At 44.1% G+C, this 16,080-nt stretch overlaps 1 protein-coding gene across 1 annotated transcript; it reads right to left on the bottom strand.

Moving 5' to 3' along the window:
- Positions 1-10,979: 10,979 nt before the first annotated feature.
- Positions 10,980-11,735, bottom strand: LOC145292341 (uncharacterized). Its single transcript, XM_080138674.1, has one exon. The coding sequence runs from the start codon at positions 11,733-11,735 to the stop codon at positions 10,980-10,982; it is 756 nt and encodes a 251-aa protein (XP_079994800.1).
- Positions 11,736-16,080: the final 4,345 nt, after the last annotated feature.

Genomic DNA, 16,080 nt, shown 5'->3' with positions numbered 1-16,080 from the left:
CATCAGAGCCCTTGGTGGTGTCTATATAACGGCGACGGGGGCGGTACATTTTCAGGAGAAAGCCCCAGTGTGTGCTGCGCTAAGGATCGACCAGCCAGACTTCAGCGTCAAATTGACGAGCAAAAGAGGGCTTGGACTGCCTCATGGAAGTGGTCGGGAAACCGGAAACCAGTCAAACTGCAGAATGGAATAACTGAATACCATGTGCCCGACCACAGGCGTACAAAGAAGAACTTCGCAAATGGATCGAGGATGGCTGGCTGATTCCCTACCCCTACAAGAAACTTGGACCTCCTAAGGGTCTGATCCTATTAATGGCGGTTGCTCAGCACAACAAAGCCAAAGTCAGGCCAGTAATGGACTACCGAGAACTGAACTCATATGTTGATGCATTCACAGCTGATGCTGATGTGTGTGCTAGCAAACTACGAGAGTGGCGCCAGCTGGGTTCTAATGTGTCCCTGTTGGATCTGACAAGAGCATATCTGCAGGTCCGGGTTAGCGAGACAATGTTGCCGTTTCAGACAATAGTGTTTGCCGGTAGTAGGTATTGCCTCACAAGACTGGGCTTTGGGCTGAACGTTGCGCCCCAAATAATGAAGACGATCGTCAATGCTGTATTGTCACAGGATAAGACCGTAAAAGAGGGGACATCAGCATACCTTGACGACATATACGTGAATGAAGACATTGTGTCGTCATCACATGTGAGGGCCAACCAAGCTAGCCGAACTTGGACTGATGTGTAAGGATCCAGAACGCTTGGAGGATGGCGCTCATGTCTTGGGGTTGAGCGTTCAACAGAAGCGAGGGACCTTGAAGTGGGGGTGTGGAACTGCAGTTCCTGAAGTGCCCCATGTCCTCACGAGGCGGGCAATATTTTCCCTGTGTGGAAAACTGGTGGGACACTTACCAGTATGTGGATGGACTCGGGCCGCGACAGCCATCATGAAGAAGAGGGCGAGTGCAGTTACCAAAGGCTGGGATGATGAAATGGCAGACAATCTGTTGCTGTGCATGCTGAAGGAGACCATCACAAGAGTCAAGCAGGAGGACCCCGCTAAAGGAGATTAGTGCGTCCAGGGAGACAGGCTAAATGTGTGGGTGGATGCAAGCTCCCTCACAATTGGGGCGCTATTGGAGATGAACGGGTCTGTGATTGAGGACACCTGCTGGTTGCGATCAATGGATGATGCTGCTCACATCAACCTGGCAGAGTTGGATGCGGTAATAAAAGGAATAAACTTGGCACTCCAGTGGAAAGTCAAGGAATTATGCATACGCACAGATTCGCTGTGCGTACACCACTGGATAGTTGACACACTAACAGGCAAAATGAGAGTGCGCACCAAGGCGGCTACCGAAATGCTAATCAGACGAAGGTTGGAGACAATAAGGAAGTTGGTGGAAGGGTACGACCTATCGGTGAATACGGTGCTTGTCACTTCAACCTGCAATCTTGCTGATAGACTTACCCATGTGCCCCAGAGATGGTTCGACGCAATGAAGAAAGAAGCCGAACCAGGGTCTTTATGTGCTGCCTCTGTTGAGGAGACGGATAAAATCAAGAAGGTACACCATGACAGTGGACACCCCGGAGTGAGACGGACATATTATTTCGTACACTTAACCAACCCGTCAGTGTCCAAAAGCAAAGTAGAAGCAGTGGTCAAGGAATGCCAAATATGCCAGTCAATCGACCCTGCTCCCACCAAATGGCAGAAAGGTCGGCTGGAAGTCAACGAGAATTGGAGCCGACTAGGCATGGACATAACCCATTATGGTGGTCAGCACTTCCTCACATTGATCGATTGCAGACCAACTAGGTTTGTGATCTGGTGACTATTAGCAAGAAAGGACTTGGCTAGTGTCATCCGTCAATTAGAGTCCATATTTTACGAGCGGGGTCCACCTGAAGAGATTCTCACTGACAACGAAACAGCCTTTTGCAGCGGAGAATTCAGGCGTTTTGTAGACGAGTGGGGGATCCGGCTTAGACACAGATGTGCTTATGTACCGAGTGGCAATGGTATAGCGGAGTGGTGCCACCGAAGTGTGAAGAGGATAGCAGCAAGGAAGCAATGTATGATTGCAGAGACAGTATATATGTACAATACAACACAAAAGGATGACGCGACTGCTGAAAGTGCACCTGCTAATGCGATACATTGCTATCGAGTGCGTGTTAAAGGCATTGACACCTGCCTGCCTAATCAAGAGAGGACGCAAGGACGGTACAAGTTAGGGAACACCGTCTGGGTAAGGCCTCCCAATAACCGATGTACGACCAGTTTCAGAAGAGGACGGATCACCGGCATAATTAGTGAGCAGGCTGTGCTGGTTGATGGTACTCCACGGCATGTGAGGGATGTCCGGCCCACCTTTGATACAAACCAAATGGCGAACAGCGAAAGTGATGAATCATCCAATGATGAAATGTGGATCCGACCTATGCCCCATTGCCGTGATGACATGGCTGAGAACCTCAGCACAGATGGCGATAGTTCCAGCGCCTCTTCTGAGAGCCCCAATGACGATGGAGCCCAGCTTGATGGAAGGACTGCTGGCAACGTTAATGGCGACAGGTCTGTTACACCTTCTGAGAGCTCGGATGAAGATGGAGCGCAGCCAGATAGTAGGACTGTGGACACTGACCCAAGTAGCCCAGATGAAGATGAAGAAGTCCAGCTAATTCCCCTCCATAGGAGTGCTCGTAACAAACGACCGCGGCCGCAATGCCGCATGTGTGATTTTGAGACCAGGGGGAGGTGTAAAGTCGAACAGAATGAAGGAAGAAAGCGACCACGTGTCTGCGCGTGTTGTCTTACCTGCTGGGAGGATCACAGGGAGAGCAGAAATTAAAAATGGCGGCTGTGGTTTTTGTAAGATTATTGAGCGATGATGTCACCCCTCATGTGGCTGTTTTTCTGGCCGCCAATTGGCTGATGACGAACGCTTGGACAATAAAAGGAGTATGTTCAGAAGATCAATGACAGTGTGTATCAACTGCATCAGTGTGATTAGAAGTTCAACGTGTGTGTTAATCAACTGCTGTAGTTGTGAAACGAATTCAAGCTTTAGAAGTTCGACGTGTGTGTTAATCAAGTGCCATAGTTGCGAAACGAATTCACTGGTAAACTGGGTGCTGTTGTCACTGACTGTGATTCCTTAGCCTCCTGACATGTGTGATAGAACTAACAACTGCTGTAATTATGGTTAGGATAATTTTATTCTTGTACATATGCAGCTGTGAAAACTGCAATAAAAATAAATAAAAACGATTGGCATAAATGTGATACAAAATGTATAAAACGATATAATATTTAATAAAAATACATGAAAACAAATAAAATAATATGATCCTGCAATGGGTGGCCGTAATAAAAGGATATTTAAGAAAGGTATTCCACAAGGAAAATAAATGGATAAAGAGGTTCTGAAGTAATAAAGAAATAGAGAAGTTTATTGAGAATATTTACACAGACAGCATGTTATATTGGAATTATTACGGAGTCACTAGTGTGGTGCCCTGTGATTGGATGAAAAACAACCAATCACGGGCTGCCATTCTAGTTTCCTCCCCGACCCCTATTTGCGCGGCCCCTTCGAACTTACTGCCTCTTTTGCGGTTGGGACCTGATTGCGAGTACATCCATTTCGCCAGCTCTCCGCCACCAGAAATACGGGACGCACGTGGAGTCCAAGCCGTAATAGCAGCATAGACCAAGGCAGCACCTTTCTTTTCCTTTTTGTAAATACAGTTTTTTCATAACATTTAACTCTGTGTTTGTGTTTCCTTTCTTCTTGACGTCGTCACATTACTTTGTTACCTCAAACGTTTAGGAAATCCCAATAATTTGCAAACAATTGAAACTAGCCTTTTACGCTAGAGACTAAAAATAAAACGTGGAATAATTTAACACGAAATAGATTTGTGTAAATTCAATTCAACCGTGACGTCGCTTAAGGAAGGGAATACAAGCCTATGCTATTTTGGTGTTACTACTGGAACTGTAGAGGTTAATTTCGTCCGTCCCCCCTTTTTTTCTTTCTTTCCTTCCGTTTCCTTCCTTTATTTTGCTTGTAGATATTTGCTCTCAGCAGTATGAATGATTTTAAACAGATAAAGGGCGTTAGAGCCTTGATTTTTAATAGAGATTCCTTTAAAAGGAAAATAACTTCGGCCGTTGATTTAATGTCAGCAGAAGTGTCGCTCAATAACATTTGTTTTAAAAGGCAAGAAATTCTTATTAACAAATGGTTGACGGAGGTCGACGTAATTAATAATAGAATAAGTGAAGCCTGTGAAAAGGCCGATATCAATTTAGAAGATAGCGGTATGTTGGAAGACGAAAAGTTACAAGCGGAGTTCGTTTACAACATATTCAAAAGGCTCACTGAACTGGAAGAGAATATTTCTCCTTCCAATAAAGAATCTGTCCTAGTACAAGATCCACAAATGCCACTCGCGGCCGCGTGCGTTTCAGCCCCATGGTTGCAGTGTGCTAAATTTAGTGGCATAAGAGCTGGTAAATTTGAATTTAAAAATTTCCTAGCTCAATTTGAGAATTGTGTGGACGCCGTACATTAAAAAAAAGCCAAACTATCACTTTTAAAAAGTTTTTTGACAGGTTACGCGTCTCAGTTAGTGTCTCACCTCTCGTTAGAAGATGAAAACTTTGAAGTGGCCATCAATTTATTGAGAAAGGAGTTTTTGGATATTCCTCTCATTATCGATGAAATTTTTAAACAACTGCTGGGTAATACTCCTAAATATGACCCAGAGTTTGCTAACATAAAAAGTTTTTTGTCAGAAATAAAGGCTGACCTAGCTGAACTAAAGACTTCGTATGGTCTGGATTTTTTTGAAGAAAACACTCCTGGCTACGAACTGATTAGCCATGTAATTTTTTCGAAATTACCCCATACTCTTCAAAAAGAGATAATAAGAAAAGTTGATAGTAACTATCCAAAAATTAATCAGATCTTTGATAGTTATAATGAGGTCATAAAAACCTTGATAAAAACCAGTTTTAAAAAAACTCCAAATTCCCACTAAGACAATTTCAAATCTAGGGAAGGAAATTATAATAAAGATAATAATGTAAGGAAGGGTGTCCCAACGTTGGAAAACTTTGCTATTAAATCTAGCAAAGTTACTAAGCATTGCAGATTTTGCAGCGTCAATAGACACACTATGAACCATTGTCCAAAATATTTTTCCCTTGAGTCGAGACGTTCTAGGTGTAGAGAAATGGGCTTATGCCTCCTTTGTACAAGTGCCAATCATAGAACAGAAGACTGCTATGGCAAAGGAAATAAATTACCTCGGAGATGTGCACATTGTAAATCCCGAGACCACGTTACCCCACTTTGTAATGAAACAGATAAGGGTGGAAACAGTCCAACTGCTTCCACGCACGTGTGTGCTAACACTAGCATGCAGGAACAACCCTACATTTTGCCGATAGTAGCAATTACTGTTTTTAAAGGAAAACGAAAATATAGATTTAACTGCCTCTTTGATACAGGCAGTCAAAGAACCTATTTCTCCTGGAATGTTATTGAAAGATTAGGGTGTTATAAATCTCTCCTCACTCCAGTTGAATACGAGGTAAAAACCTTTTTAGGGTCGCAAACAAAAAAATTGAACCAACTTGTAGTGGGGATAGAGGTAACTAAGGGTAGTTCCTTGTCTCTACCAGTTCTTATCGATGATGAATTCGATATGAACTTAAGATTTGATAATTTTAAGTCTGTAAAGAAAAATTTAATTAATTTAAATTATACCCTGGCCTTTTTGCACGAAAAAAATGACATTCGTGTACATGGCCTTTTAGGCATTGATGTGATTCAATTCATGAAGAACATCAAAATGATAGACTGCATGCAGGGCTCTGCATGGGAGTTTCCTGCAGGCATTTCCCCGTTTGGCAATTGCCAACATTTTTTGTATGATAAACAGTGTAATCCTAAGAAGATTAAGAATAAGGATCTCCACAATTATCATGCCATAGTCTCCAAATACTCTACGTGCTCAGACATTAGGGTAAATTTCGTAATGAACCCGATAAAGAGCTACCCTGATCCCTGTCATAATATAGGCTAAGAGACTATTAGTCGCCTAGAGTTATGCCCCTTGGCCCGTGACGTATGAATCTCGTCCGCCATTGTTTCTCAGTGCAACGTTTACTACTAGACAATAAAGAACGCATTTTACACCACCTTCGAGTCTGTTTATCAATGCTTCCAAAGTATGTATTATCACGACATGGTGTCTGAAGTGGGATCCTCTAAAGAATCAAAGGAATAGTAACAATATTACCCTAAAAAAAAAAAAAAAAAAAACGAACATTTTCGGGATCTAAAAAAAAAAAATTAATACAAAACACACGTGGTGTCGGTATTTTTCTCGCAATCGACGATGAATACATATTCGCAACTACCACCTCCAACAATCGATTGGAACACTTCAAATTTGGCCAAATCAATGGACCGATTTATCAGGCAAGTTCATTTATATTTCGACGGCCCAATGAAAGACGTAGATTCAGACACAAAGTTAAATTACTTGCTAATATGGTCTGGTATCGAGGGCCAGGAAATAAGTGACACTTTTCCCTTTCGACAGGGAGAAGAAAGGACATTGGATAAATATATCCAATTTTTTAAGGAATATGCGAATCCGCGATCGAACTTTCGTGTAGCTAGACACAACCTACTAAAATGTAAACAAAACGCGGATGAATCGGCACACGCATTTCTAAGTCGGCTGCGTCAGACAGCCAAACAGTGTGAATACGGTCGGACGGTGGAAGAGACCATTGTGTTGGACCTATTCATATTCGGTATTTATTTACAGTCTGCACAAAAGTCCCTAATAAGAGAAGGAAGCGATCTCACGATCGAGAAAGCACTCAGAATCGTCGAGACAGAAGAAGCCACGTGTAAACAAATGGAAGCATTACGTACAACAGCAGTAGAAGACAGCTCTACACTCGCAGTTAGAGCCAGACAGCCCAGTGGACCTACCACATGTGGTAATTGTGGCACAAAACACCATCAATATAAATGCCCAGCTAAAGGCAAATACTGCCTAAAATGCAATAAAAAGGGACACTTTGCTAAAGTTTGCCACTCTAAAATGGGAGACGAGGGGCACACACGCAGACAGTCATTCCAGCCACAGAGGAAATATAATAAGAATAAAATCCACATGGCAGCAGCACATATGGGTAGCAACGACGACAGTTCCACAGAGGAGCTGTACTTTCACACAGTAAAGGAATTACCGTTAGCGACCACAGAAGCTTTCACAAAACTGAAGATAGGCAACAGCAAAGCCCAAATAGAGGTTGACGCGAAAATCGACACAGGTGCAATGAGCAACCTGTTACCTAAACAGGTATTCAAGGAACTGAAAGGAGTACCACTGGAAAAATCAGCTATAAGGCTAATTGCGTTTGGAGGCTCAACGATAGACCAAGAAGGGACCTGTCGTTTAGGGGTCAGATCCCGCGACAAGTTCGTTAAAGCGACCTTTCACGTGGTGAAATCAAGAGACCCTATACTAATAGGACTCCAAACATCAAGAGAATTAGGGCTAGTCACCCTTAACTTGGCTATAAAAACGGACACAACTCATGTGACGGACAAAGCATCCCGGCCTACTCCCCCACACGGCATGAAACCGGTCCCCGTGCAGGAACCATGTACGATGGGAAACCTTGGAGAAAGGAGGAAAATCATTGAGGAATTTCCAGACGTATTCGACTCCATTGGTTGTCTGCCAGGTGAACACACCATCCATTTAAACCCCGAAGTACCACCAGTTGTCCACCCACCACGTCGAGTCCCAATATCCCTAAAAGGAAAGTTGAAATTGGAGTTGGACTCCTTAGAGGCCCAGGGAATAATTTCCCCTGTAAAGGACCCGACGCCCTGGGTAAACTCATTCGTCTGTGCCACTAAAAGGAACGAATCGGTCAGGCTATGCCTCGACCCCCGAGACTTAAATAAAGCAGTGCACAGACCACACTATGCGACTCCGACATTCGAAGACATCACTGCGGAACTAGACAACGCTAGATGGTTCACAAAAGTCGATATCAAGTCCGGCTACTGGCATTTGAAACTGGACGAAAAGTCGAGACGTCTCACAACATTCATTACCCCACATGGCAGATACATGTACAACAGGTACCCCATGGGAGTCAAATCTGCCCAAGATGAGTTCCAAAGAGCCATGCAGGAAAACTTCGGAGACCTCGAAAATGTCCTATCCATATGCGACGACATAGTAGTGTACGGATTCGAGGAAGATGGCAGTGACCATGACAAGGCACTGAGGCAGCTAATGTTTAGAGCAAGGGAAAGAAACTGCAGGTTTAATTCAGAGAAATTTGTGGTGAAAACCTCCGAAATCCCTTTCTACGGCCACATAATCTCAAGAGACGATGTCAAGCCAGATCCCCGGAAAATAGAGGCGATCACACAGATGCAACCCCCCAAGGATGCAAAGCAGCTCACCAGCTTCCTAGGCCTGGTGAACTACTTGAACAAATTCTCTCCACGACTCGCGACACTGACAAAACCCCTACGTGAGTTAACATCGAAGAAGAATGACTTCACATGGTCTTCACAGGAGCAACAGGCATTCGAAGAAATCAAAAAAGAGATCGGAAATCATACGACACTCCGATACTTCGACCCTAAAGAACCAATAGTGCTACAGGTAGATGCGTCTTCAATGGGTATAGGTGCGGCTCTGCTACAAAACGACAGACCAGTAGCATTCGCGAGCAAAGCACTTTCCGGACCAGAAACACGCTACTCAAACATAGAGAGGGAGATGTTGGCTATCGTCTTTGGCCTGGAGAAATTTCACAGTTACGTTTGGGGCCACAAAACGACAATTCATACGGATCACAAGCCATTGGAGTCGATAGCATTGAAAAATCTAGCACAAGCACCCCCAAGACTGGCTAGAATGTTATTGAAGGTCGAGGGATATGATTTTACTGTAAAATATACCCCAGGAAAAACAGTTCCAATTGCAGACTGCTTGACACGAGTAGCACCCAGACCCAGTGGGCACATTGAAGGGATCGATCTCAATGTCCATAGCATGATCTCATACCTCAACTTTGCGCCGACGAGAGTTGAAGATATAAGAGTGGAAACATCCCAGGATCCACTCCTAAAGCAACTTGTAAGCATGGTATTGACCGGCTGGCCTTCCAACCGGGCTGACTGCCCAGGAATTCTCCTGCCATTCTGGAATTTCAGAGATGAGATTGGGGTCCAGGATGGAATTCTACTCAAGAGCCAGAGAATCATTATCCCAGCCTCGTTGCAAAGAGGCATACTGGAAGAGCTGCATGCTTCACACCAAGGAGTAGAGAGAATGAGGTTACGAGCGCGTTCAGCGGTGTACTGGATAGGGTTAAATAAGGACATAGAAGATATAGTCCGAGAGTGGCACACATGCCAGAAATACCAAGCCAATATCCCGCCCGAATCAATACTCCAGCACGAAACCCCTACGTACCCCTGGCAGTACGTCAGCACAGACTTGTTCACATTGGCAGGGAAAGAATATCTGCTTGTGGCAGATCAGTACAGCCGAAACCCCTTCGTACGACGCCTTCCGTCCGCCTCATCAATATCCGTTATTAGAAGTATTAAGACGATATTTGAGGAACAAGGAGTGCCGGAAATCTTGTACTCGGACAATGGTCCACAATTTACAAGTAAAGATTTCAAGGATTTCGCCAGGACGTACAGCTTCCAACACAGGACATCGTCCCCACATTACCCCAAGTCTAACGGATTCGCCGAAAGAATGGTGGGAACATGCAAGAAAATTTTGACGAAGGCAGGGGAAACTGGTCAAGACAGCTACCTAGCAATGATGGCTTACAGAGCCACGCCACTGTCATCAGACATTAAGTCCCCGGCAGAGTTACTCAACGGACGAAAAATACGGACACCCCTAGTATCCAAGCAACAACTTGGCGATGAGCAGACTAGGACAGCCATACAGAAACAGAAAGATCAGTCTAAGGTCTGCTATGACAGGAAACATAACAGACACCACTCCCACCTACATGCAGGACAGAATGTCTATGTCCAGCAGGAAAAAGCAAAGATATGGGAGCCTGGAAAAATTCAGCGCTCCAGCGTAACACCCAGATCCTACATAGTTGAATCTGAGAACGGTAACACCTATAGAAGGAACAGGCAGTTCCTCAGACCAGCTGGGAGGAGATCAACAACCGCAAATAGATCCGACCAACCTCGCCCCAGCGACTCTCCACCGGATCCCACCCAGAAGGAAGGTCCCCCCCCTAAACAAATCGAACAGCCGACCACCGAACAACACTCCAGCGGCACGCCTCACACTCGAACTGAGAAACTCACCCCCGAATTAAGAAGATCTCACAGACGAGTGAATGCTCCTCAGAAACTGAACTTATAGGTTACACTATCCTAAAAAAAAGAGACAATACCATTACCCTAGAACAATGGAGACAAGCTAAATAATATATTAGAGACTATGTTATCCCTTAATCAGATAAAGGCTAAATATCGCCCTTGGACTATATACATATATATGGAAGGGAAGGGATGTCATAATATAGGCTAAGAGACTATTAGTCGCCTAGAGTTATGCCCCTTGGCCCGTGACGTATGAATCTCGTCCGCCATTGTTTCTCAGTGCAACGTTTACTACTAGACAATAAAGAACGCATTTTACACCACCTTCGAGTCTGTTTATCAATGCTTCCAAAGTATGTATTATCACGACACCCATGAGCAAAGAACAGTGTATTTGGGCATTCTTATTTATCTCTCTTATGTAGGAGCATTGGCCATAGCCTATGATACTGGCATCAGAAAAATCATGTAATTCGATTATTTTTGCCTTTCCAAAATTCTTTGGTTTGTAGCACCTGTGTATCTTTAGTTGCACCAGTTTATGTAGTTGTGATTTCCATCTCTTCTGGAAGAGAGTCATCCCAACCAGATCCATTTCTGCAAACTTCTTGTAGGATCTGCTTTCCCTTTAATATAAATGGTGCGATTAAGCCAAGTGGGTCAAAAACAGAAGCTACAGTTGATAGCATGCCTCTCTGAGTGACGGGTCCATCCTGTATCACTATCTGAAACTGGAACTGATCAGACTCTATGCACCATTTCATTCCCAAGGTTCTCTCAACCGGTAAACTTTCCATTGATAAATCGAGATCAATCAAGTCTTTGGCTCTCTCTGAATTAGGAATGCTCTGAAGCACTTCCCGGTTGCTTGAAGCAAGCTGATGCAATCTTAGATTCCCCTTTTTACAGATGGTATGAGAATTGTGAATAAGTTTGATTGCCGACTTTTCATCAGCAACGCTTGTGAGACCCTCATCCATATAGAAGCCTTGGGATATGAATCTTGAGGTTTCTGGTCCCAAATTCTGATACTTCTGAGCAATAAATTTGAGTGCAAAAATTGCACATCCCGGAGATGAAACTGCTCCAAAAATGTGAACCTTCATCTGGTATTCTTTGGGTTCTGTGTTTACATCTCCTTCAGGCCACCACAAGAAACGCAGATAATCTTTGTCATCCTCGTTGACCCGAAAACGATGATACATCCGTTCAATGTCACAAACCAAAGCAATTGGTTTAGCCTGGAATCGACATAGTACTCCCACTAATGTATTTAGCTGGTCTGGACCTTGCATCAAGTGGTCATTTAGACTAGTGCCTAGATATTTTGCTGCACAGTCAAAAACCACTCTAATTTTTTTCTGACTTTTTTGGGTTGTACACCACATAATGCAGGATATACCAAGCAGTCTTGTCATTGGGGTTGGTGTTGGAAACTTCCTCAGCCTCGCCCCTTTCTATTATAGTTTTCATAAAGGCTTGGTAGTCCTGTGCATATTTTCCATCTCTCAAGAATCTATGCTTCAAATGTGACAGGCGGAGCTCAGCAGATCTTTTATTGTTAGGCAATTTAGGTTTCTCCCCTTTAAAAGGCAATGCCAAAGCAAAATGTCCATCACATTGCTGGTGTATACTTTTCTTGGCGATTTCCAAGAAGCGAAGGTCTTCTTGGGAAATGACCTCTTCATTTCTCTTCCCAATGAAATCTGATTCCAGCAGGTTTGCTACATCCATTGGTTTCAGACTTTCCTTGTGGATTGTGGATCAATAGGTGAAGCTCACCTTTGTGGGAAGTTTTTTGCCTAGCTGCATCTTTTCAATTGGCCAAAGTTGCACATTCTTTGGAACTTCCTATGTCATTACTCGGCAAGTTAGTCCAATGGCACCTCCAGAGTCTTCTCTAGGATCTGTTCTTCCCACAATGCTCCAGCCCAAGTCGATCTCCACTACAAAAGGATCACTGTCTCCCCCAGTGATACAATTTTTAGGGGTAAGAGCTCGAGGACAGTCATATTCAATCAGTAAACCCACATCACAATCTTTGAGTGGGTGGATGCAATGTGCAATTTTTGCCAGGTGGGGCCATTTCTTAGCTGTTTCAGGAGTAGAGTTGTGAGTTCATTCCATGGGAATAAATTCTCTGGAATAAACACTTGGCAGGGAAATTCTTTCTTGTGAATCATAACCTTTGACCATCAGTGCCGAGTTTTTTACATCTGATGATCTTATTTTTCGTGGTCAAGGTAGTCAGCCGAAGGTTCACTTGTTTAGAGTGATTTGCCAGATTATTTCCTGAACCATATACCTCTTCCAGAGTTTCTGTCAAGGCAAAGGTTGCGTCCGGCATAGTGTCCAGTAGGGCATATGTTAGGTGTTCCTTCTGAGGATTTGAAGTGGAGGACAACCAGACAGGCACAATCATAGAGAAGATGGATTTGAAGTGGAGGACAACCAGACAGGCACAACAATCATAGAGAAGATGAGTTGGATGTTGGTTTCTGTGCTCGTCACTCCTCTACATACAACTTCTGAGGAGTTCTCCCTTCCTGATTTAGGCTTCTCAGAGGTGTGAGGCTGCCTAAGATCTCCTCCCTTATCATCTTTATCAATGTGGAGACATGTGTGTTGTCCACCAGCGCAACGTTGGCATGTGATTCTTTTAGGACATTGTTTTGAGATATGCCTTTCACCTAAACATGCAAAACATAATTGGTTGTCCAGGATTAATTTTCGGTTTTCAAGCATATCTTTTCTCTCAAAGGTTTCACATTTTGCTAGTGAGTGGCTACTGTTATGGCAAAAACGGCATTCTTTGGTGGAGTTCTTATTTTCATTCTGGATGCCAGCCATTAGAACATTTATTCCAAGGTTTTTGCTTTTTTGGTTTAGTAACCATTTCCAAGGAATCTTGAGATGTTATTGATGTGATTGGGGAACATGCAATTTTGGCTTCCATAACGAGGAATTCTGTCAATTCTTGGAAAGATGGATACATTCCTGACCTGATCTTGGTCTCTTCTGCCATTTGTCCCCAACGCCATCTAAGCCACTCCAGTAACTTCTCAACCAACTTCCGATGCTCTTGGATGTCATTTAGCAGAGACAGTTCCTGAATGCTCTCCATCGCAACCTTGCACTGTGACAAAATGTTTGAAAACTGGAGCAAACCTAACGAGTTCTTTCCATTTAGTTTTGGCCAATTGCTCAACTTCATGCGAAAAGCCTCAGCCACAATAAATAAGCTCCCATATCGCTCCTCCAGCATACTCATTGCGCTCGTCAAAGCATCCTCCATTCTAAGCAATGAGTATGTCTTTACCGCTTCCTGCGGGGATCCAGTCAGATACCATTTGAGGTAATGTATCTTTTCCTCAGGAGGAATACCCTTTGTTTTTATCAGTGCACTGAACGATGTAATTCACTCAGGGTATTCAAGGGGATCCTCACTGAAAATGACAGGTTTTGGAGCCAGGATTCTACTTAGTGGCATAAACTCAGAATATGATCTAACCAGTGCGGTTATGTCGCTTTGTACTAATGGGTTTGTGAAATTGTGGTTGATGCTCTCTGACATGGCTGATGGAACACTCAACCTCGGTGGCTGTGAGGATTCTAGCTGAGTCATGTTGGGCAGATCTACATTGGACGGCAAAACACCTGAGATCACTGGCTTTTGTTCATCAAGCATGTCATATTGAGTTACTGCTTCAGTTATAGCTTGCTCAATACGCAACTGATTTTTTATCTCATCCTGCATACGCTGTGTCTCAACCCTCCTCTCCTCATCCTCCAGCTGATCACGTTATTTCTGAATTTTCTTCATATGTTCCTCCTCCCTAAATACGCTCTCCTTCTTAGACTGAAATTTTGCCTGTAATATGGCAGTTTTTATAGCTGATTCTCTCAGCATAGAAGAAGCACTGGATGCATCGTACGATGGTGTACCAAAGAAGGAATGAGAGACAGAGGACATCTGAGAGATTGCTGAAACACGAGACGAAGCCCAGGAGGAGGAAAAACGAGAGAATTTAGAACCTATGCTCGGTGATCCAACAGAAGATCCATTACTTATGCTGCCTGCTCGGTCAATAGTCGGCATATTATACGAGCAAGACGGTTTGATTTTGTACCAATTCACTTGAAGGCATCCACTAATTTCGAATCAAGGTCTTCATCTGCCAATTCCAAGAGGTGGTCATAAATCGCCTCAATATCCTCTACATCCCTCTCCACCCAATCGTCAATTTGTTTTAATTCGATTGTGGGCAACACTGACAAATCCTTCTCCGAGTTGTGACGTAATCCCCCACTGAGGAGCTTTGGAATCCCCAGACGGCCCAGGATCAGGAGGGGTCGAATAACTACACTGAGATAGCTAATCATTCCCGGGTAGCGCCAGATAACCCGAGGATCTAAAATGGAGAATATAAATATATATATTTTATTTCATGTCAAAATAGATATTGTTTGAAACCAGAGAAATATATTTTAAGTTGATGACAGGAAACTCGAAACATAACATTGTCAAGCTTTGGTAAACTCAATTGACATCCGACTTTGAGTTCACCAAAGCCAGAAAGCAGAGGTGACAGCGGAGAAAGTGAGAGGCCATGTCAAGACATATGGGTTGACTGCAAAACCGGCAGAGTCCCTGGATGGAGGAGCGGTGTTGGGGTTGAAACTCTGCCGACATAGCAAAGGAAGCCTTGTCTTTAGATGAGGGAATGCGATACCTGAAGTTCAAACTGACCTGACAAAACGAGAACTCTTCTCGGTCTGCGGGAGACTGGTGGGACACTATCCAATACCCGGCTTGCTCAGGATAGTGTGCAGCTTTATTAAACGACAAATGGGCACTGACGGCTGGGAGGGCCGTGTAACAAAGGAGGTCATGAACATGCTACAAGAAATCATCACGAGAGTGATGAAAGAAGACCCAGTGAAGGGGGAATGGTACGTCAGCGGCAGAGACACGGGGGTGATTTGATGCGATGCCAGCAGCCTGGCATTGGGCATCGTATTAGAGATGGGAGGTGTAACTGTGGAAGATGTGGCATGGCTAAGAAAGAAAAACGACTATTCCCATATCAACATAGCCAAAGTGGAGGCCGCTATGAAAGGAGTCAATCTGGCCCTGAAGTGGGGATTGGCAATGATAGTTTCATGGATCAGGTCGGCAGTAACTGGCGATAAGAGAGTTAGGACCAGAGGTGCTGCAGAAATGCTGATCAAGTGCAGGCTCAGAGCACTGACAGATTTGATAGCGGAATTCCAGTTGAGGGTATCTGTAGTGCTGGAAAAGAACAAGGTGGATTCGATGACACGGGTAAAGAAGGCCTGGCTGCAAGAGAGAAAGGAGGTTTCCTTGGTATGCTGTGCAGGGAAGGAAGTTAAAGAGTTACATGAAATGCACCACTTTGGTCGAGAACGGATGTTATTCCTGGCAAGAGAGGTTTACTCGGAAACCACTGAGAAGGAGGTCAGGGAGGTAGTGGAGCACTGTCAGGAGTACCAATCGATAGACCCAGGACCATCCAGACACGAAGCAGGAGAGTTACATACTGTGGAGGACTGGAAGCGATTGGCCATTGATGGGACCAATTATCGCCATAGGCTGTCTCTATCGATGGTTGATTGTGG

Source organism: Euprymna scolopes, chromosome 13 (genome assembly GCF_053919585.1).
Source record: "Euprymna scolopes isolate OS-2025 chromosome 13, ASM5391958v1, whole genome shotgun sequence".
NCBI classification, from domain to species: Eukaryota; Metazoa; Mollusca; class Cephalopoda; order Sepiida; family Sepiolidae; genus Euprymna; species Euprymna scolopes.
This window is presented reverse-complemented; position numbering and strand designations above follow the sequence as displayed.